The following is a 22597-nucleotide window of genomic DNA, read 5'->3' as shown; positions in this document are numbered from 1 at the left end:
GCCGTGACAACGTCCACGATGAGGCCCGCTCCAGTCGCCCATCTCTGATCACAGACGATTTGGTGGCTTCAGTTGAAGCGAAGATTTATGAGGACAGACACTTCACAATGACAGCTCTCTCAGCCACCTTTCCTGACATGTCTAGGTCAGTGTTTTACAAAACTGCTTCTGAAAACCTAAACCTTAGGAAACTGTGTTCCTGTTGGGTCCCTAAACTCCTAACAGAGGACCACAAAACAAAAGATTTGAGTGTTCGATGAAGTTTCTGACTCGTCATGCCGATGAAGGTGACGACATGTTGAGTCGGATCATAACGGGAGACGAAATGGATTTCGCATATCACGCCCAAATCGAAGCAACAGCGCATGGAATGGAGACGCACACATTCACCTGTAAAGGTGAAGGCCAAACAGACTCTGTCCCAGTGCAAGATCAACTTTTGGTTATCGGAGCAGGCTGCCAGTTTCTGTGAAGAGGGTATTCAAAATTTAGTTGTAAGGTATGACAGGTGTTTAAACAAACTTGGCGGCTAAGTTGAAAAATAGAGTAAAGTATGTAGAATCTGCAAATAAATCGGGTTTGAAAATAGTCTTTCACTGTGTAGTTATTTTCAAACGGCCCTTACTTAAAAAGTATGCCTTGTATACTGCATGAATTATGTCGGTGAAGAACTCGAATCCCAGATAAGGCTATTTGTGGATGATGTTAAATTGTATAGAATAGAAATAAGTTACAGGATTGTGAGCGAATACAAAAAGACCTCAACATTGTGAGATGGAAAGCAGACAATGGTATGATGATGGTAAAAATGGGATGAAAAGTCAGGTTGAATATTTCACCAAGAGGAAATGTCCTCTCTATTTTAATTCCTGTGATGATGGGGGTGATAATACCACAGGGAGACCACTGTGATGATGTTGTTTGTTAACCAGCGTTTCGTCTTAGGTCTGACACTAGACTCTTCAGAGTGGGATGTGTCAGACCCTACCCACTGACGCTGGGGTGTATGCAGGTGAACTTATCAGAAGCTTATTTATGAAGCACAGTCTGATAACTGCATACGGGAGATAAAACTCCACAATGGAATTAATGCCCGCCTAGCAATTCCAAATGGAAATTCTAAGTTCCCAAGGAGGGAATTAGATTCTTTTCCACCAATAGAGCATATCAAAAATCAGATAAAAAATTAGATGGATGGCTTTTCCGGCGTTTGCTCTAATTCCCTCCTTGGGAACTTAGAATTTCCATTTGGAATTGCTAGGCGGGCATTAATTCCATTGTGGAGTTTTATCTCCCGTATGCAGTTATCAGACTGTGCTTCATAAATAAGCTTCTGATAAGTTCACCTGCATACACCCCAGCGTCAGTGGGTAGGGTCTGACACATCCCACTCTGAGGAGTCTAGTGTCAGACCTAAGACGAAACGCTGGTTAATAGAGCAAACGCCGGAAAAGCCATCCATCTAATTTTTTATCTGATGTTGTTTGTTGTTTAAATGGGCCTAACCAGTAGCGGCAATTAGGAGTTAGAAGAGGGTCGGGGCAAATAATTATACAGACAACAGAAAGTAGCCGGGTTGAAGGATATAGCGCGGGAGGGATTATACACATCAAAACTGAACAAAAAACCTACAAAATGGTAAATTTTGATGCTTTTTGAGTGAATTTCAACAGAGAGGTAAAGGTTGACAGTTTACTAACTTAAGTGCAGCAATAATACTTTTTTGAGATTTTGATTCAGTACTATACAATAAAACTTTCACCAAAGAAACAATATTACACACATATTACAATTAAATAGAAGTACGGCATGATTATAAAATTAAAAAATCATTTAGTATTTGACTACACTCTAAGAAACTAACAGACAATATTAAAGAGACTGCCAGACTGACGAATGCACGCAGCAAGCAGGTGAATCATACCTCAGTGTCCATGACCTTGGCAAAAAATATACCCCTGTTACCCTTTATCATAGCATTTGCGAAGTCTCCACTACTTACTGTGGCGTTATACAAATTGGTTAGCCGCAACAAATGACATTTTGTGTGTATTTTCAATAATAATTTTGTTAATAATTAAAAATTTGCACAAATTGTTTTTTAATAATTCCTAACTTCAGCTGGCTAAAATGGAATAAAATGTAATGTTTTCTCTACAAAGTTGCTGCCCCCCCTCGCCCTCCTTAGTTGCCGCTACTGGGCCTAACAGCTAGGTCATCGGCCCCTAATGGTACAAGGTGCAACAAAATGAAATGATAATTAAAACTTCAAAATGTTTCCACTGACTAAAATATAAAACGAATGATAATGGAAAAAATGACCACGAATCCAAAACAATCAGTGGATGCAATTCACAATGCCTTCTTTTCTGAGATGATGCTTCTTATAAAACGGGGTCCAAAATCCAGGGTACCAGCCCCTCATAGTACTAATCACTGGTAAAGCAGAACCAGGGTGTTCCTTCTATAGTGGTCCTAATTACAGGTAACGTAGACTCATGGTGTTCCTCGCATGGTGGTACTAATTGCAAGTAACATTGACCCATGGTGTTCCTCACATAGTGGTACTAATCACAAGTAGTCTCATGGTTCTAATTTCATTATCCCTTGGTTGCCCTTTTAGTCGCCTCTTACAACAGACAGGGAATACCGTGGGTGTATTCGTCGTCTCCGTCCCCCACCCGCAAGGGCTGGGGATCACTGTAAATACCTAGATGTTAATATAAAGAATGGTCTTCATTGGGCTAATCACATTAATGAGGTTGGAAAGAAAGGATACCGATCTGTTCACATTATCATGGGGGTACTTACGGGTTGTAGTAATGTTGTAAAGGACAGGGAGGGCATTTAAGACTCTGGTAAGACCCCAGTTAGTGTGGTTCCAGTGTATGGGACCCACACCAGGATTACTTGGTATGCGATCTGTAAAAGATCCAAAGGTAAGTTGCACAATTTGTTTTTGGTGATTTCAGACAAAAGAATAATGTTACAAAAATGTTGCAAACTTTGGGCTTAGGAGTAAGGAGATTAGTTGCTCAACTAAGCGATATGTTCATCAGTCACCACTGATCTGCATTTAAGGCAGTTGCCCAGGTGGCAGATTCCTTCTCTGTTGATTTCCTAGTCTTTTAACACATTCGCTACCAGCTACTTATGGGCTATTTAAATGCTCAGCCCAGCCATTTATATGCTGAACTGTTTCAAACTGACTCGGTACATCATTGAGTATTTTTGATCACTGTTTCTAAGGTACAGTAATTAATTTTAAAATCTTAAATTTGTTACATACCTTTACGAGATTCTCTTGTAGTGTTTAAGTGCATATCTTTTGTCACGCTTCCCGGGATGCAGAGGAAGTGGAGGTAATAGAGAATATTTTCAACCCAGTTCCGAGTCGTGCTCTTAGTAAAATACAGGGTTTTGAAGATTGGGTCCTCAGACCAATACATTTTCAAATCTGGTTTATTGGTTATTCCTGTTACAAACATTAACCCACAGACATACAGAAGTAGACTGGCAATGAGCAGCAGGATTCTGAAGCCAGAAGTGTGCGGCGCGGTCATCTTACGTCACTACACTACCCCGATGCATTAATGTAAAATAGCAGCCGAAATGGGAATATTGGACAGAAGATAATTAAAAGCACATCGAAATAACAACACTGATTAATTAGACCTATTAGGTCCTTCATTTTACTGTTAAAAAAACACTGGCATATCAATTTACGAATGCTTAAAAATAGCCAACCTGTTTTAGACCGATCTGTGGTCAAATCTGTTTCCATTCAACTCTCTTACAGCACGATTTACACGTGTTTTCAGGTTTGTTTGTTTGTTCAACCCTTGTTCCGTTTTGTACAGGGTCGGATATGAAGTGAGATGAATCTGTCGTGGCGAGTTCTTATGACCGGATGACCTTCCTGACGTTAACCTCAACAGAGGAGTTTCTTAAAAAAATGCTATTTGTTCGGGGCGTCGACCCATGTGGATCTTTTGCCCCAACAGAGGAGTTAATGAGATGAAATGAATTACGTGATTTATGATAGTAGGAAGGGAGAGGGTGAAATCCGATGCCAGCACATAGCCTTCTCCTGTCGAATAGCACCAAGGGGTCTGCTCGAGGCTTATCTCGCCATCCGACGGACGAATCACCATCAACAGCGTCGTGTGCCCTCACTCCATTTGAGCATTGCGGAATAGTTTGAAATTTAATCCAGGCTTTTGGCATGCAATCTAATGATTAGATTTTGTATACCACCATCTCCCATACCTTGCCGGCCAACATTCTGATAGTGAATTATTTTTCGACCAATAGGACTTGAACGGGCTAACCACGGTGTCAAACTGTTTAGACCTCAGTGCCACCAGGCGGGCTCTCACACGTATGTTCAGGTACAGTAATGAAATTACACTAATAAGGCGATAAAAGTGCTTGTCCTTTGAGTTTAGATCTAAAGCATGTGAGCTTAAAATTGAAAAAGAAAAAAAAAAAAAAAAAAAAAGTTTCATACAGCTTAGCTGTGATTTCATTAAGTATGTTCCCTTTAATGACTGAGCTTAAACGAGTGCATGTATTCTCTCTGAAATAAATCTCAGTAAGTTTGCACACATGAACATCTTTTGTAAGAACATGCAGATTACCTCCATTCTTGAAAGAAAAGAAAGGATTTTCTAATAATAATGTTTAATGTTATTTATTTTATGTCTCACTAACTACTTCTGTTTTGGAGACGCCGAGGTGACGTAATTTTGCCCCGCCGTGCCAGTAAATCTACCGACATGAGGCTGACATGTCAGAAGGCCAGCGCGTCAACAGTCTGAGCCACTCAGCCCAGCTAAGGATTTTCTTTTTGTACAATAGCTTCATTGCAAGTATCACTCGGTATATAATAACTAACATCTTTACCAATAATATTCTGCAATAATAAGTCGAACAACTATTTTGATTGTTACAAGCTCACCAATCCTTCCACTCTAATTTTAACAGTAGTTTTGATATCCTTACAATGTATCTTTAAAGGATAGAAGAGATCGAGGCCATTATTATTCCATTACTAACACCACTGAAACAAAAACTTACGACCCAATGTTGTATTATTATTATTATTAGGCCCTAGCTGCACTCCATCACAAGGGGACTAACGCCGATGAATATACACCGGAAGGAAGTCAATTAGGCATCTTTAATAGTAAATAAAATTGTATTAATAAGTAGGCAACAGGTGAGCACGAGCACATGTACGCCACTTACCGGTGTATTGAAACTCCTATTCCTTCCTTATTCTTTCTTCATAAATGGGAAAATCACACCCAAACACTACGCAGGTATTCACCATTCTCCCACGCAGTAGTTTTACATGTGATAAAATTCATGTTTGGGTCCGTATTGAAAGTATTTGTATTAAGTAACACTAGTATGTTTTTATTGTTCACCCACCTATTCAATACAATCATGAAAATTAGGACTTTGTCCTTATCAAAATTGTTAACATAAAATTAATACATTGGATGGTACATGTTTAGACTATCAATAGTAAGCATCATCAGCCATATTTTTTACCTTATGAATAGATCAGGTACCTGATTGGAAATGACTTATGAATACTCTTAAAAACTATGTCTTGTAAAATGGATTAGAGATTGTTAAACAACTATTACAATATAAAATGTAGTATACTATTAACAGTTTTTGTGTTAATATTTGAGTCTAAAAAGAAGACAATTATTTGAGGATTATGACATAGGTGGTTGGTTCATGATATTAAAAGATATTACAATAAAGATAAAAATCAGAAAGCATATTCCATTTAATTGTCAAATGACGTGTTGTTAAAAACTTGAGGAAAGTTGAGCATTGGTGATGGTCGTTGGTTCTTGAAGTTAGTAAGTATTGATTTTCATTTATATGCTTATAAATTTTGAAGAATTTTCATATTGCTTGGTTCTTCTTGAGATAATATTAGTTGGAATGCTGGTGCCGTAGGCTATATTGAAGTTTGTGTAGACGTCATTAGGTCATCTTCTTTGATGTAGTATTTGTGGGAAGAGTTTGTGATAGGTGTGGCTCTTTGTTGTTGGACGTGTTGAGGTGAGCGTACTAGTCGAAAGGGAACGTTGTTGTCAATCGGCTCTAAAGCCCTCAGCATAAGTTAACATCTCGGAGGTCGAAGGGAATTTCATCACACACTTGGCTACCCACCGATTGACAACGTTCCCTTTCGACTAGTACGCTCACTTCAACACGTCCAACAACAAAGAGCCACACCTATCACAAACTCTTCCCACAAATTTTATATCAAAGAAGATGGCCTAATGACGTCTACACAAACTTCAATATAGCCTACGGCACCAACATCCCAACTAATATCTCAAAAAGAACCAGGCCATATGAAAATTCTTCAAAATTTATAAGCATATAAATGAAAATCAATTCCTATTTACTTCAAGAAGAAACGACCATCACCAGTGCTCAACTTCCCTCCAGTTTTGAACGTGCCATTTTCCAGTTAAATGGAATGTGCTTTCTGATTTTTATCTTTATTGTAATATCTTTTAATATCAAGAACCAACCACCTATGTCATAATCTTCAAATATTTGTCTTGTTTTTAGACTGAAATATTAACACAAATATTGTTAAGTAATAGTATACTACATTTTATATTGTAAGAATTGTTCAACGATCTTTAATCCATTTTACAAGACAGTTTTTAACAGTATTCATAAGTCATTTCCAATCAGGTACTTACCTATTCCTAAGGTAAAAAAATATGGCTGATTATGCCTACTATTGATAGGCAAAACATATACCATCCAATGTATTAATTTTATGGTAACAGTTTTGATAGGACAAAGTCCTAATTTTTAAGATTGTATTGTATTGAATAGGTGGGTAAACAATAAAAACATGCTGTGTTATTTAACACACAGTAGTTTGTCGAAGCATTATTATGATATTTGCATTAAAACAACATAAAATAAACCGCACGTAACACAATAACATGCATGTTTACAGTGGATCTGTAGTGACGAAAGGTGGCGGCGGCTGCAAGCTTCTGGCTTCACTTGCACCAATGCTACGAGATAGGGCGCTGCCAGTCTATATGTCTGTGCATTAACCTAAGAATACTTTTAGCTTGGGAACCTCTACTGGTTTCCATTCCTGTACGCAAGAGTATTTAGTGAAGGAGCGACGTTTGTTCACAAATATATTTTAAAACATCCTCAGAAAGAAAGAAATTTACAAAGGTCATGCAATTGATTTCATTATCCAGCGATATTTAGCCCTGTATTAGCAGTAAATGGTGGTGAAGTTTGCCTATATAGCAGATCGGTATCCAGTACTAAAACGTCTGCCATGTCACATTCTGTAGGTTGTTCTTCAAACTCTCTGTCACTATCGCTTTCTCCTTCTACTGGTATAAATTCATCACCCGAGTCTTCATTGAACAACATGTTCAATATTTTGTCGGATTCCAAACTTCCTTTGTAAACCATAGCTTCTTGTTTATTTCACAACACACGTGTCAGCACTCCCAACACATGCTTAGAAACATACTGAGGCACCTCGACCTTCGTTCAAATAAAAAAATTCACAATAATAACTACCTTATGTCGTAATGGTCCACCTTTTCAATACTATATTATGTAATGTTAACATTACATTTCTAACCTAGGAACTAGTTTCGGTCTTGGCTGGCCATCATCAGCCTGAATGCAAAACTGTACAAACACATCTAATAACTAAAACAAATGTACAAACACACACAAATGACTTTAAAAAGTGTTAAAAACACCTGGGATGAACTATGTGCACAACATGTAAAATATGATGAAATTAAAATCAAGCTCTAAAATTCTAAGATGCGTTGCATAATGTTAAAATGTTCCATTAGTGCTTGTTGTTAAAATATCATGAAAATACTGAAAAGTTCGTCTGTTGGACATTGTCAATGGTTGAATCAAGGATGGCACACGAAGATATGGTTAAATAACTGGCACTTTCTTAATTTGTAGCTGGTAGACATTAGCAATTCAGTGCGGTGTCCATGAAGTTAACCTTTCATTGCAGCATGTGGTGCGTGGCCTACTGTTGTGTGCCTCGTACTAACGGTTGTGAGATTCGCCCTCTTTTCTTCAAATCCACTCAGCTCAGCACGAAAGTCTTTGAAAAGCACGTAAGATTTTGGTGAAGTTGATTTAGCTGTAGAAGTGAAAGTACTTTCATATGTTCTTAGAATCAGTGTTGACGATTCTAAAATAAAGCGCTTGATTTTCGAAGATATCTTCAGCCACTGTTCTTACAACATGTAGACCAACTTATATGAATAAAACAATACAAGATACCAGTGTCTTCATACACAAATGAAGAAGTAAAGAATGAGTAACATAAGACATTGTTTACTTTCTTGCACGGTGCGCAGTAAGGTACTTCCCCACATTTTCTGGTGTGAATTCGATTCTTCTGTCAGAGAATCATCTTGAAATTAAGATAATGATCTTTCAACATCACAATATATCACAGGACTGAATTTGAATTGGACCATTTTTCCTGGAGATTTGCTATCTGAAGGCTGCAACCCTTTACAATTCAGGATCTTGCATAGAGTGAGGAAAGAGTATACAGTACTAATGGTGACAGTGATTATTGTGTTAATTCCAATGAAATTATTCCTGAAAGTAGTGAAAGTGACAGCAAGTGCTGGCCTTAGGTCACAGGGGTCCCGGGTTCGATTCCCAGCAGGGTAGGGAATTTTAACCGTAATTGGTTAATTTTGCTGGCACAGGGGCTGGGTGTATGTGCCGTCTTCATCATAATTTCATCCTCATCACGACGCGCAGGTCGCCTACGGGAGTCAAATCAAAAGACCTGCATCTGGCGAGCCGAACTTGTCCTCGGACACTCCCGGCATTAAAAGCCATACGCCATTTCATTTCAAGGTGCCTCGGAAGAAATGAGAATTTCCGATAACCAGAATGATGTTCATGTTGGTGCAGGTGACATCATTGGCAGTACGTCAATATTTGAAGAAACCAGTGAAGGGGAAAGTGTGAACTTGACTGACATAGAACTGCAAGAAAGTAATTATCCAGCTCAAGATATACAATTTGTCACTAATCATCCTGGGCCTAAGAACTTGCCTGTCTATAATGCAGCTCCCGTTATGTGAAAAGAGCTCATAATCCATTTCCTTAAAACAAAAAATGTTAGCACAGTAAATAGCGAGATGGATAATCCACCTAGTTAATACTATGTATTAAAATTGTATTTACATTTCACACTGCAGAATATATAGTACATTTTTTTGAGAAATATCTTAATTCTCTTCAGGTATATAGGTTGACACTCTTGGAGCCAGGAGCCGATCTGGTTGGCCGCTCACCATCAGTTGGAAAAGAGAGCTCTGCCTCCACTCTACTACTGTAAAGTGCCAGGCCAGCTTTAGTGGAAATGGAAATACATGTATTTTAAAATTCGCGTATATCTACCGGTGTTTGGCAAATACCCGCAAGAAATTTTCTACATGTCTACTACATAGAATAAACAACTGATTTAGAGTGATATAAAGAATCAAAAACGTTTTATTGTTGATATTATAGTTGCCGATAATGTTCATTTTTAGGAAGAGAAAAACATTTTCGCACTTTCTCTCTCAATGTAGACTTTGAAAAAATCATTTACGATACAAAAGTATATACGTAATGATATATAATGTATTTCTAAATATAATTCTATAAAATAATTAATTTGAACGAGAAAAATAAAATAGATTCAAACATCACTAGTAAAAACAGGACATTTTTTTACTCACAAAAAAAATGTGCATATATGTATCGATGTATAGCAAATACTGACAAGAAATTTTCTACATGCAGACTACATAGCATAAAAACATAATTCTGAATTATCAAAAAATAATAGTTGATATTATAGTTTTTGTTTTCAGGAAAATCATTTTCTCATTTTTGATTCCAGTATCTATTTCAAAAAATACCATTTTACAATACAACAGAATAGGCTATACATAATTAAAAATCTATGGCGCTAAAGCCCTGATGGGCTTCGGCTTACCAAGCGACTGCTGCTCAGTTCGAAGACCTGCACTTTAGTAGGTGACGCATGGTCAGTGACACGGATCCTCTCGGTCATTATTCTTGGTTTTCTAGACCAGGGTCACCGTCTCTCTCTCAGATATCTCCTCAATGGGAATCACTTAGGTTGAGTGGACCTCGAACCAACCCTCAGGCTCAGGTAAAAATCCTTGACCTGGCCAGGAATCGAACCTATGACCTCCGGGTGAGAGGCAGGCATGCTACATTTGGCCTGCGGGGATCAGCATTGATGCAATGATAGAGGACTATAAGGTTTAGGAGAGAGAAGTGAAAATTAAATTGAAGTATGATACAGGCGAAGAATCAGGTGGTTGGGGCATGTTTAGGTCCTGGAAGTTCCATGAAGGAGATAGGAGGTTGAGGAATGTTATCGGGTTCATTGGGAGAAATTTCCACAAAATGTTTCCAGAGACATTATCATCATCATCATCATCATCATCATCATCACTAGTTTCATCTACCACCATATTCTCAGTAGCTTCTGTGCCGTTAGAAACAAATAAGCCTCTTCTTTAGCTGCGGTGATCCCAGGGGCGAGTCTGGTATAATTTCATCGCCACACTCTGAACTAAATTCACTATCGCTATTCCATAAATCATCCGCATTAACTTTGTATTGTTCCAAATACTCCATTAATTTATCATCATCAATACCTGCTGAAAAAATATCACGTGAACCACTTGCCATTTTGCTGTCACAAATCCACACACTGCAAGGAGCAATCTCTTTCTGACTGGTTAGCGGTACTTCTAAACACAAGAAATGACTCTTCTGAAAGCTAGAAGACCCTCTTAGAACTGCCAAAGCAAGATCAGGCACACAATAACTTGTAGCCCCTTTACTATATGTTGTACATCACATAGGTTGCTGCAAAATTATGTATATCACAGAATTTTAAGCCGGCGGATGTAATTGGCTCTAGCAATGTTTAAAGGCCGACCTGATCGGCTTTGGCAATTTAAAGGGCGGGTGCTTGCACTACCACCTGGCTCCAGGAGGGTTAAAATTCATGTATTACATTCAGATCTAATGAAACAGGGTGACACGTACAATATGTCATATTAAAAATTGATAAATAATGGCATGGAAGTAAAGTCCATCTTGTCATCTCTATATAAATACGACATTAGGGGTACATCTGTGTAGATAAAATGTTGAGCACTGTTGCGATTAGACATCAAATGTGTCCTTAATCCAATACTCCCTTATCTAAATCAAATTGGATCATATTAAAAATAATATAAAATGGTGTATAACCAAGTTGTCAAACCGTTCCCTTTGGGTAATAAATGATCGTGCTGCCAGGCTGACATGAACCTTATACAGTCTGTAAAAAAGAGAAAGAAAATAGGGAATGTAAGTGCGTGAGTATAATATAAACAAAATGAGAGTACAGCCTGTAATGATGATTAAAACTTACCAATATAAGAGTGGATATGCAAGACTGACATGCGATTGTCAGAGGGATATAGAGGCAACTGTATTTATTCGACGACAGAGCGGCCATTATGGTCAAGATTATTTTACTTCGCATTCGAAATGAAAAGTGGAGAACTGTGGAGAAAATGTAAGAACATACTTGTGTGTTTCAGGAATAAATTATCTATGAGAAATTCTCTAATTAGAGCAAACTATTTCAAAAATTTCCTTTCTTCAGAAAACTTTATAATTGTATTTTTCGATAGTAAGAAATTGACAATTTTTTTGTTATTTTTGTCATTTCATATAGATTAGTATTTCAGCTTTCTCTTGGTGTATAATATGGATTTATTAGGATTAATAAGTGATTACAGGCATGGTTTTATTTTAATGGTGTATATTGAGGAAAAACTACAGCATATTTTTTTTACTATTGGCTTTGTCGCACCAACACAGGTAAATCTTAATGGCGACAATGGGATAGGAAAGGGCTGGAAGTGGGAAGGAAGCAGCCATGGCCTTAATTAAGGTACTGCCCCAGCATTTGCCTGGTGTCAAAATGGGAAACCACGGAAAACTATCTTCAGGACTGCCAATAGCGGGGGTCGAACGCACTATCTCCTGGAGACAAGCTCACAGCTGTGCACCCCTAACTGCATGACCAGCTTGCCCGGTAACTGCAGCATTCGACAGATAAACCAGCAGCAGTTCTAGGTTTAATAATCAGACTATTACTCATTGCAAATTCAACTGCTGTCCTCCCAATATTATTTGAATTATCATGCAAACTACGCCCTCCTACAACTGGTCTGTAAATTTCCTCTTTTCCAATCTTTGCAATGAGATCCCCTATTAAAATCTTTGTAACATATGCTGGGATCTGTTGGTATACCTGATTAAGTTTGTCAGAAGGTATTCACAATCTCTTCCTTCTCTTCAGTAGGTGCGTGCGTACAGATTGTTAAATTATAATACACAATCTTTCATTTATGGATTCAAAATTTAGAATAAATTGTTTGGATTTCTTATTGACTAAGAAACCTGTACCAAGGTTGTTGCTTACATGTCCACTGTAGAACAGGGTGAATTTTCTACTATCCATTGTACCATCTTCAGTACACTTCCTGACTTAGCATTGGGCTGAGTGGTTTGGGTCACGTAGCTGTCAGCTTACATTTTGGAGATAGTGGGTTCAAACCCCACTCTTGGCAGCCCTGAAGATGGATTTCAATGGTTTCTGTACCTTAGTTAAGACCATGGCTGCTTCCTTCTGACTCCTAGCTCTTTCCTATCCCACAATTGCCATAAGACCTATCTGTGTCTGTGCGACGTAAAGCAAGTTGTAAAAAGAAAAATACACAGACATTTCCTGAGCTGCTGCTATGTCCATTTTATATTATATTTGTCCATTTCTATTTTCAATTGTTTCAGAGCACCTGCTGTGTATATACTCCACATCACCATAACCAAATCATTGTCCTTCATTTGCCAGGTCATTTATCCATTAGATCAGTCCACCTATCTGTTGGCTTCTCAGCGATGGTTTTATGTGTATATACAAAGTGAGGGTGTTCGCCACATGCTCAACCAGCTTGGAGGAGCAGAGACAGGGACTCTTCTGTTAGGGTTACCATACCTTACCCAAGATATAACTGTTTTAAGGCACAGGAAACTGCCCCTTGCCCCCTCTCCTTTCAGGGACAGGATTTGCTCAAAGCACTAGCAGGAAGACTGTCAGTTATGCATTTCTCCAAGTTTTACCAGAAGTATAGATTTGGCCTCGATGAATCCCTCAAGACCAATATACCAGTCATTCACCCTTACTATTTATCTGGGCCTGGGACCGACGTCTAGTAGGGTTGGATTTCCCCCAGGCAGCTGGGTAAAAACATGTTACCATAAAACTGAATATCAATGGAAGAACATCCTATAGAGTGGATAAATCACAATAGTAGTAGTTGAGCAACACAATAGACATGGGTGGGTGCTATGAGCATTACATACGAGGCTGTATTGCTCTTACTGTGAAGTTTGGAGGAAGATCGAGTCACCGTGAGGTTAGGGTTGTAGCTGTGAGCTTGCATTCGGGAGATGGTGGGTTTGAATCCCACAGTCAGCATCCCTGAATATGGTTTTCCATGGTTTCACATTTTCACACCAGGAACATGCTTGGGCAGTACCATAATTAAGGCCATGGCTGCTACCTTTTTGACAGTAGTCCTTTCCCACCCTTGCATTGTCGAAAACTTTTGATGTATTAGTGCAAAGTTATACCACTTGCAGGAAGTAGTTTGGCAAGAATGGAATCTCTGAATGCTGGCCCTGTGGTGTAGGGGTAGCTTGCCTGCCTCTTACCCGGAGGCCCCGGGTTCGATTCCCGGCCAGGTCAGGGATTTTTACCTGGATCTGAGAGCTGGTTCGAGGTCCACTCAGCCTACATGATTAGAATTGATGAGCCAACTGACGGTGAGATAGCAGCGCCAGTCTATGAAGCCAAGAATGGCAGCCGAGAGGATTCTTCGTGCTGACCACATGACACCTCGTAACCTGCAGGCCTTCGGGCTGAGCGGCAGTCGCTTGGTAGGCCAAGGGCTATGGTGCCATGAGGTTTGGTTTTGTTTGCAGTGCTCCTGTATTTCTTAATACAATCATGGCTATTGCTGATCGATGAATGCCAAGCCTCAGTGAAGTAATCTAGGACAATTAATCACCGGTCACACTGTGTCAATGTTTGGAATTGGCCTATCTCATTTTTCAACACATCGTAGAAACCATCTTCAAAACAGAGGTTCAGTTTGATTTAAGATCATCTGATAAGTTAGAGCAGCAGTTGAAAGTCATGCCAAACTGCCCACAAAACACTACTTATTATGTTTGAAAAAGAATGGAGTCAAATTCTTACTGAAACTGTAAACTGTGAGAAAGCAGTCGCAGGACAGGGCCTGTCACAGTGATAAATAATAGACCTACATCATCCCTTCTGAAAGTAACTGATCATTTTTTTTAAACATCACTTATGGAGGCTAATTTATCAAATTTTCTCCTGCTCTCTGGAGTTTTGATGTTGTCGAATTGAAGACTTGAAAAGAAAATGAAATCTGTTTATTCCCATAGTTGGAGGGAACGTTTGAGGGGCTCAAGAGTAAACAATTTTAAGGGACATGGCATGTGTAATAGCAACCACAAACTTGTCAACGCTGTGATTCACTTACGGTCGCTATTAAATAAATGAATAGATAAATAAATTAGTAAATAGTGGTAAGGGACATAGCATGTTCAATAGCAACCACAAGTGAATCACAATGTTGACAAGTTTGTGGTTGCTATTAAACATGCCATGTTCCTTACCATGATTTACTCTGAGCCCTTGAATTCAATTCCACTTCCATCAGTGTTCTTCTGTTTTCAAAGTTCTGGTTTCATACACGCTGAAGTCCATTTCATTAGTAAAGAATGCAGTAAGTTACAGCTTTCACAAAGTGTGAAAAAGTTTTCAGTGTAAGAAAGCAATGATGTATAAAAAAATATATAAGAAGCAAACTAATAATTTACCAAGAAGATGAGATAGACAGAGAAATATTTGTGCCTTTGTAAACAGAATTTGGTTCGAACCCCACCGTCGGCATCCCTGAAGATGGTTTTCCGTGGTTTCCCATTTTCACACCAGGCAAATGCTGGGGCTGTACCTTAATTAAGGTAATTAAGGCCACAGCCACTTCCTTTCCACTCCTAGCACCTTCCTGTCCCATCATCGCCATAAGACCTATCTGTGTCGGTGCAACGTAAAGCAACTTGCAAAAAAGAATGTAAACATAATTTAGTTGTTTCTGTGGATTACACTGGTGATGCATGTATTTGAGAGTTAAAAAGAGATTTTCTCACATTGAAAATAGATGTGTATATTAGAAGGATGTTTCTGAAGATATTCGTGTGGAGCGTGGCATATGGAAAAGAAGTAAGCTTTTAAAATGTGGTGGTACAGAAGAATGCTGAAGATCTAGTGAGTGGATTGGGTCTCAAATGAAGAAGTAATGAGTCAAGAGGATAGAAAATGATTTGGCAAAGGTTGACGAGAACAAATAGGTAAATTGATAGGACACTTCTCGAGACTCACAGAACGTGTTCAGGTAAGTTTTGAAGAAAGTGTAGGTAATAAGATCAACAGGGGTAGACCAAGGCATAAATATGACAGATATAGGATGTGGTAGTTACATAGAAGTGAAAAAGTTAACACAGGATAGAATGAGTGGAGAGCTGCATCAGACCTGTCACTGCACAGATGACCCAAACCACAACAAGTGTTAAGACATTAAGCACAAGAAGAATTATAAGAACTTCCACATGCAGAGGATAAATATAACTACAACAAATTGGGACTAGAGGGAGCAATTGGAAGCCTTCCAGCCTAATCAGCAGGTAAAATAAACTCGTGTCCTCATCCTGAGGTGGTGCAGCTCTTTTCAGGCACACCCCCAATGGAGGTGAGCTGCGTGCACCATTTCAACCACATACGAGCCCTCCTACCATTCTTAAACTTTTGGCAGTACCGGGAATTGAATCTGGGCCTCTGAGGATGACAGCTAATAACACTAACCGTTAAGCTACGGAGGCGAACAATCAGCAGGTGAGGTTCATATTCAGTGCAAGATCCTTTCTTGAGAGCTGTTGGGTCTTGATGAGCAGTCTGGAGTAAAATAAAAAAATGTTTATATAGGTGATAGAAGGTAAGGAAAATAGAACAAACACCAGAGAAAAGTAACCCAGTGATAGAAGGTAAGGAAAATAGAACAAACACCAGAGAAAAGTAACCCAAATTGTCAAATCATACTGTATAAACTTCAACATTTTTTTAATCGTGTAGCCAAACACTCATATTTGGACAAAGACTATTTAATGTATTGAAGGAAACTGCTAATGTGCTGGAACTAAACTTCCTGTTTGATACGATGAAATTGATTACATAGTTAACAAAACTTCCTTATTTCCTCCAGAACAGGTATATTTGCTAAGATTAAGTGTCACGTTAAACTCCAAGCGTGTTCGCCTTCACAGCATGAAGAAACAATCAAGGGACTGAATTATGCCCATTTGATATAATAAAATGTCTCGAGTGTTGAATCTGACACTTGTTGAAATACAATTTGCTGCACAATTTGTTACATTAATTACTTTTAACTTTCTACTTACCTGCTTGATTGTCCAATAACAGACTAAAATTACAGAAATAAAAGTCCTCTTGTACAAGAAGAGAGATTGCGTGAGTGAGTAAGATGTTGTACAAAAAGAAATGTAGGAATTCATTACAATGGGGAACATTCGATTAGGATGGCTTGAACCTGTTTAACAGATGATTGCCAACAGCATTGTAGTGTTCAGACACCTGATCCCATGAGATATCTGAAGTTAAGCAACATTGGATGTGGTCATCATTTGGATGAGTAGCCCACGAGTTGTTGGCTAGAGGAGCAGAAGGGAACTGGTCACTGTATCGCAAGTAAAACTCTGGCTCACGATACTTGATCAGTGGTCCTTAGCCTACCCCTGACTAGGTTGCCAATGTCCAGATTTGGATAAGGTGTTCTTCTTTCTTGTAAACAGAAAAAAATAAGATACAGCATTCAGGTCAAAAGAGGACCACATCTCTGTTAGTAGCAGAGAGCAGGCCCCTTGAGATTGCTGGGCACAGTTTCCAGTGAAACATTGGGAGCTACCAACCCAATTCAATCATGGCCTGCAAGCGCAGAAAGTAATTTCTTGCATATTTATCACTTTAGTAGAAATCATTCATGCATCTCTGTATCAGATTGTTAGCAATGAAACTGAGAATTCTTCCTAGTCAATAGACTATAATTCAGGAAAATTGGGAACCTCTAGTGTGTATATTTTATTCTTCTCATGGGATCTTTCCCTTCTCCATTGTACTTCATCATTAGCTCACAGGTAAAAGATGGCCTTACACCATGTCATCACAGTGCTCGATAGCTGCAGTCGCTTAAGTGTGGTCATTATCCAGTATTCAGGAGATAGTGGGTTCGAACCCCACTGTCGGCAGCCCTGAAGATGGTTTTCCGTGGTTTCCCTTTTTCACACCAGGCAAATGCTGGGCCTGTACCTTAATTAAGGCCATGGCCGCTTCCTTCCCACTCCTACCCCTCTCCTGTCTCATCGTTGCCATAAGACCTATCTGTGTTGGTGTGACGTAAAGCAACTTGTACAATTGTACAGCATACTATCAGTTCTGATGAGCATTATCATAGATGAGTTTTCAAAATAGTTTGCTGGGAATTTAATTTCATGATTAAAATTACTTTAAAAAGTAAATAATACTGTATTAGTGTATAAATGGCTTGGATAACTCTGAAAAATAACTAATTTAAACAATCACCAAGCACAAAATTTCATTTCAGCTTGATGTAAGGCAGGGGAATTACAAAAGGAAATTCCCTATGAGACAGTGTATTTTGAATATTAGTGTATAATCAAGAAATAATGGTCAGGATTTAGGTATTTAAGAGCAGTGTTGAACCTTTGTCCTTGAAATGTGGTCCCTAGTGCAAACTATATTTGTGATCTGTATGCACTGTATCAATTGTATGATTTAAAATTTACAGCTGGCTCCACCAGTTTGTCCACTTCATGATTTTATATTCCACTGGAAGATGGTGATGAAATTTTACATAAATGGTAATGCTCTTGGTAAAACTGCAATTGAGAGTACAAATATTCCTGAACGTATGGAGCAATTATTGAAGGTAAGTCCAATTCAATGTATGTTTCCTTGGAAATAAATGAATACTTCCTGCAACTTGCAGCATCCATACAGCTATAATTTGTGATAATCAAACTGAAATAGTGACCATTGTGGGACAAAACCATGGAATTGTCAGCCAGACAAGCTTTACATTTAAGATGTCCGTGTAAGAGGAATGGTGATGTTTAAAATACTAAGATATTCACCATGGCAAACTGAAGTTGTCTTACCAGCTGTAGCTCAAATGCAAGAACATTTGACTGAGGGGCTGTGAGATTGTAACTCCTGGTACTGACAGTATCTTGTTTTAATTGTGTTTTCAATTGATCCTTTACTCTAATTTCTGAAAAATACTATGATAATGCCATACTTCTTACTGCAGAGCACATAACTAAATCCTAAATATTGCTATGAAACTGCTGCTTGCACCATGACAAAGGTTAGTTGGTAGATTTCTCTGTCACATGCATACACATTGAGAATTTAATTTAATTTATTGATAATTAAATATTACTGATGCTGGAAAGCCTCTTTATGCAAGTTCTGAATAAAATTCGCATCATATCCAAGGGTTACGTCATATAAAGAGAGATAAGAACATGAAAAGGAACCCATAAAATGATGGGCACAATGACAATCTGTACGGGAAGAGCTCAGAGATAAAACATAAAAGGATGAGGACTATCTCCTCATCTTCATACTGTCATCTACAAAAGATTGACTCTCCTCATCAGTCACAGTTCTTGCACATCCATTTCTTCTCAATCCTCCAACGAAATTACCGTATAATCCCGAATACCCCCCGCCACCGAATAAGACCCGCACCCTAAATTTGAGACGGAAAAAACTGAAAAAACTAAAAAAAATCAAATAACTTGCATACCTATTTAATTTTCATCAAATATACCACAAACATATGTGAAGAAAGCGAATGGTGCATCCGAACAAACCAAGAGGTGTACCAGCTCTATGCTGCAGTAGATCTGGTTGGAGAAGCGAAGAAGAGACGCCTGAGTTACTTGGGGCACGTGGTGAGAATGGAGGAGGAGAGGGTTCCAAAGAAGGCCCTTGAACAACACCCTGAAGGCAGGAGGAGGCAAGGAAGACCTAGGAAGAGATGGTGGGAATCCGTAACTGGAGAAGGTGTGCAGCAGACAGAGATGGCTGGGCGACAGCTGTAGGAGAGGCCAGGGCCCTGCGTGGACTGTAGCGCCAGGAGAGTGAGTGAGAGAGAGTTATTTGGTAATATTAGTTTATGAGTAAAAATTATTGGTATATATTCCTAATAATATTTGTAAACAGTTTCAAGGACAATATGACAAATAAGTTACTCATATTATTGGGGTTATTTCCGTGAGTGTATATCGACTCATAATCTATATTATTAGTGAAACCAAAGTGAGTGGACCGAGCTCGATAGCTGCAGTCGCTTAAGTACGGCCAGTATCCAGTATTCGGGAGATAGTGGGTTCGAACCCCGCTGTGGGCAGCCCTGAAGATGGTTTACCGTGGTTTCCCATTTTCACACCAGGCAAATGTTCCTTCTCAGTACCTTCTTCGCCTCTCATCTAGCTTGTTGGAATCTCTCAGTACTTGCTCTTGTTCTTCGCTGCAGTGTTTTTTCTCTGGCTTCATTACGCCTTAAGACTGCTGCCTGACACTCGTCATCGTACCATTCTGTTCTCCTCACAGGTTTCTGAAATCCCACCGTATCTGCGGCTGCACTATTCAAAGTATCTTGTAATACTTTCCACTGCTAAGTCACTGTAGCTCCTCCTAGTTCTTGCTCTCGACCTCTGAGCTTTTGAGTAACCACTTCCCTATAGCTTTCTTTCTTCATTTCATCTCTTTGCAGTGCCTGTACATCAAACCTCAAAGACTTCTTTCCCTGTGTCTTTGTGATATTGGCTATTCTCTGCCTGTACTTCATTATCACAAGATAATGGTCCGAGTCTGCATCTGCCCCCCTCTTTGTCCTGACGTTCATAACGTCCGACCCGTGTCTTCGGTCGATAAGAACGTGATCGATCTGATTCTCTGTCTCTCCATCGGGGAATTTCCATGTTACCTTTTGAATGTTCTTCCGTGGGAAATACGTACTGGAGATCGTCATCTCATATGCTATTGCGAAGTCTACGAGCCGAAGTCCGTTATCATTACTTTCCATGTGGACGCTATGCAGTCCAGTCGTCGGTCTAAATGCTTCTTCTCTTCCTACTTTAGCATTCATGTTTCCGAGAACAATCTTAACATCATGTCTTGGAGCTGCCTCATATTCTTTCTCAAGTACACTGTAGAATTCATCTTTCACATCTTCGCTTGAGTCTTCCGTAGGAGCATGAGCACAGAATACTGTTTTGTTAAACAGGGAGAACTTTAAGCTTAGGGCACACAGTCTCTCATTCATGGGTTTGAATCCCAGAACCGCTTGCTTTACATCATTTGCTACCATGAATCCTGTTCCCAGCTGGTTTTTATCACCCCCACTGAAGAAAATGGTGTAATTTCTCGAGTCCATAATATCCGCACCTTTCCGTCTGATTTCTTGCAGTACAGCAACCGACACCTTATAATTTTTTAAAACTTCCTTCAGATTCCTAAAGGCTCCCTCTTGGTACAGGCTTAACACATTCTTTTTTTTTTTGCTAGTTGTTTTACTTCGCACCGACACAGATAGGTCTTACGGCGACGATGGGACAGGAAAGGGCTAGGAGTGAGAAGGAAGCGGCCGTGGCCTTAATTAAGGTACAGCCCCAGCATTTGCCTGGTGTGAAAATGGGAAACCACGGAAAACCATTTTCAGGGCTGCCGACAGTGGGGTTCGAACCTACTATCTCCCGAATACTGGATACTGGCCGCACTTAAGCGACTGCAGCTATCAAGCTCGGTCTTAACACATTCCAGGTTCCAAAAAAATAACACCTCGTTTTCCTTTTCCTCGCTTAGTCGTCATCAATTTATCCATCCGGCTATCTCTGTAGGTAAGTCTCGTAACAGGATTTTTTTCACGTGGCAGGGATGTTGGCCCTGCGCACAACCCCCAACCTGGAGGACCAGGGAACCTTCTTTCTGGGTTACCATACCATAGCCGAGAACAACTCTGTAGTCTTACCAGAGACTTGTATGCCCTCTCCTTTACATCCTTACTACAACCCCTAAATACTCTCATAACCAAGTGAAGAGATCTGTGACCTTTCTTAACTACCTCGTTAATATGATTGCCCCAATGAAGATCATTCCTTATATTTACACCTAGGTACTTACATTGTTCCCCATGAGATAACATCACCCTATCAACACAAGAATTAAAATTGAGAGGACTTTTCCTCTTGGTGAAAGTTACAACTTGACTTTTCATCCCATTTTCAATCATACCATTGTCTGCTGTCCATCTCACTACATTACTAAAGTCCCCCTGGAGTCACAATCCTGCAACTCATTTACTACTCTATACAGTATTGTCCGGGATGAGCAGGTAAATACTGATTTTTCTTCTTATAAGAACGGAGTGATTGCATATGTGAAATTACCGTGTATAAGTAGGAAACCTCCGCAAGATGGAAGCGGGGAGTTATAAACAACCAGGCATTGCTTCTTTCTTTGTAAGATTGAAATTTAGTTTTAATCTGATGGTATGTATTGAATATAGTTTATAATAAACTAAAAGCATGAAAACAAAGTTCTGTAAAATGCACATTCAGTTTTCTGGTCTTCGTTATTGATATCATTAACACGTTCAATGGTGACAGACCAGTTCTGGCCCCTAGCGCGCTTCCCGCCAGGGCGCATGACCCGTATCCGGCCCGCGTTGCCATGCCATTTCTAAACAGTCATTGTGAGCTCAGCTCTTGATGAAGACACATCGTATGTCGTACGCACCTTGAGTGGCGTGATAAATTTTCGTTCGTCGTTTGTCGTTCACATCTTTTGGTGACTTTTTACGATTGTGGCAGTAGTGGGCCTATATGTTATAACTTTGAATTAGATTTAAATTGTTTTTATTGTGAGTGTGTGATGGCTCATTATCATATTGATTTGTCCGGCAGTGATAACGAGTTTACGAGTGAAGGAAGTGTTGATTCTGAAACGGAAAGTGAGGACGAACCTGGTCAATCGTAATCTACATAGACCATTTAGAGAACACATCAATTAGTAAAATAGACAAATTTTTAGATTTGTTCGTGACATTTTCGTCATCGATAATAGGTCCACAAATGAAACCGATAAGACAAACTCAACACAGTAGACCCCCACATAAAATTTACCACAGAAACCGAAAACAATTGCACTCTGAACTACTTGGATATAATGATAACC

General features: G+C 39.2%; 1 protein-coding gene across 6 annotated transcripts in view; it reads left to right on the top strand.

Moving 5' to 3' along the window:
- LOC136864187 (FHF complex subunit HOOK interacting protein 2A) overlaps positions 1 to 22597 on the top strand; it is a 354492-nt gene that overhangs the window by 7261 nt on the left and 324634 nt on the right. For all 6 annotated transcript variants that reach the window (XM_068226194.1, XM_068226197.1, XM_068226196.1 and 3 more), the window contains exon 2: positions 18141 to 18281. In XM_068226194.1, coding sequence (XP_068082295.1) covers positions 18141 to 18281 — 141 coding nt within the window. The remainder of the gene's footprint in view (positions 1 to 18140; positions 18282 to 22597) is intronic.

This window comes from Anabrus simplex, chromosome 2 (genome assembly GCF_040414725.1).
Source record: "Anabrus simplex isolate iqAnaSimp1 chromosome 2, ASM4041472v1, whole genome shotgun sequence".
Taxonomy (NCBI): Eukaryota; Metazoa; Arthropoda; class Insecta; order Orthoptera; family Tettigoniidae; genus Anabrus; species Anabrus simplex.
The sequence above is the reverse complement of the archived record's forward strand: the minus strand, read 5'-3'. Positions and strand labels throughout refer to the sequence as shown.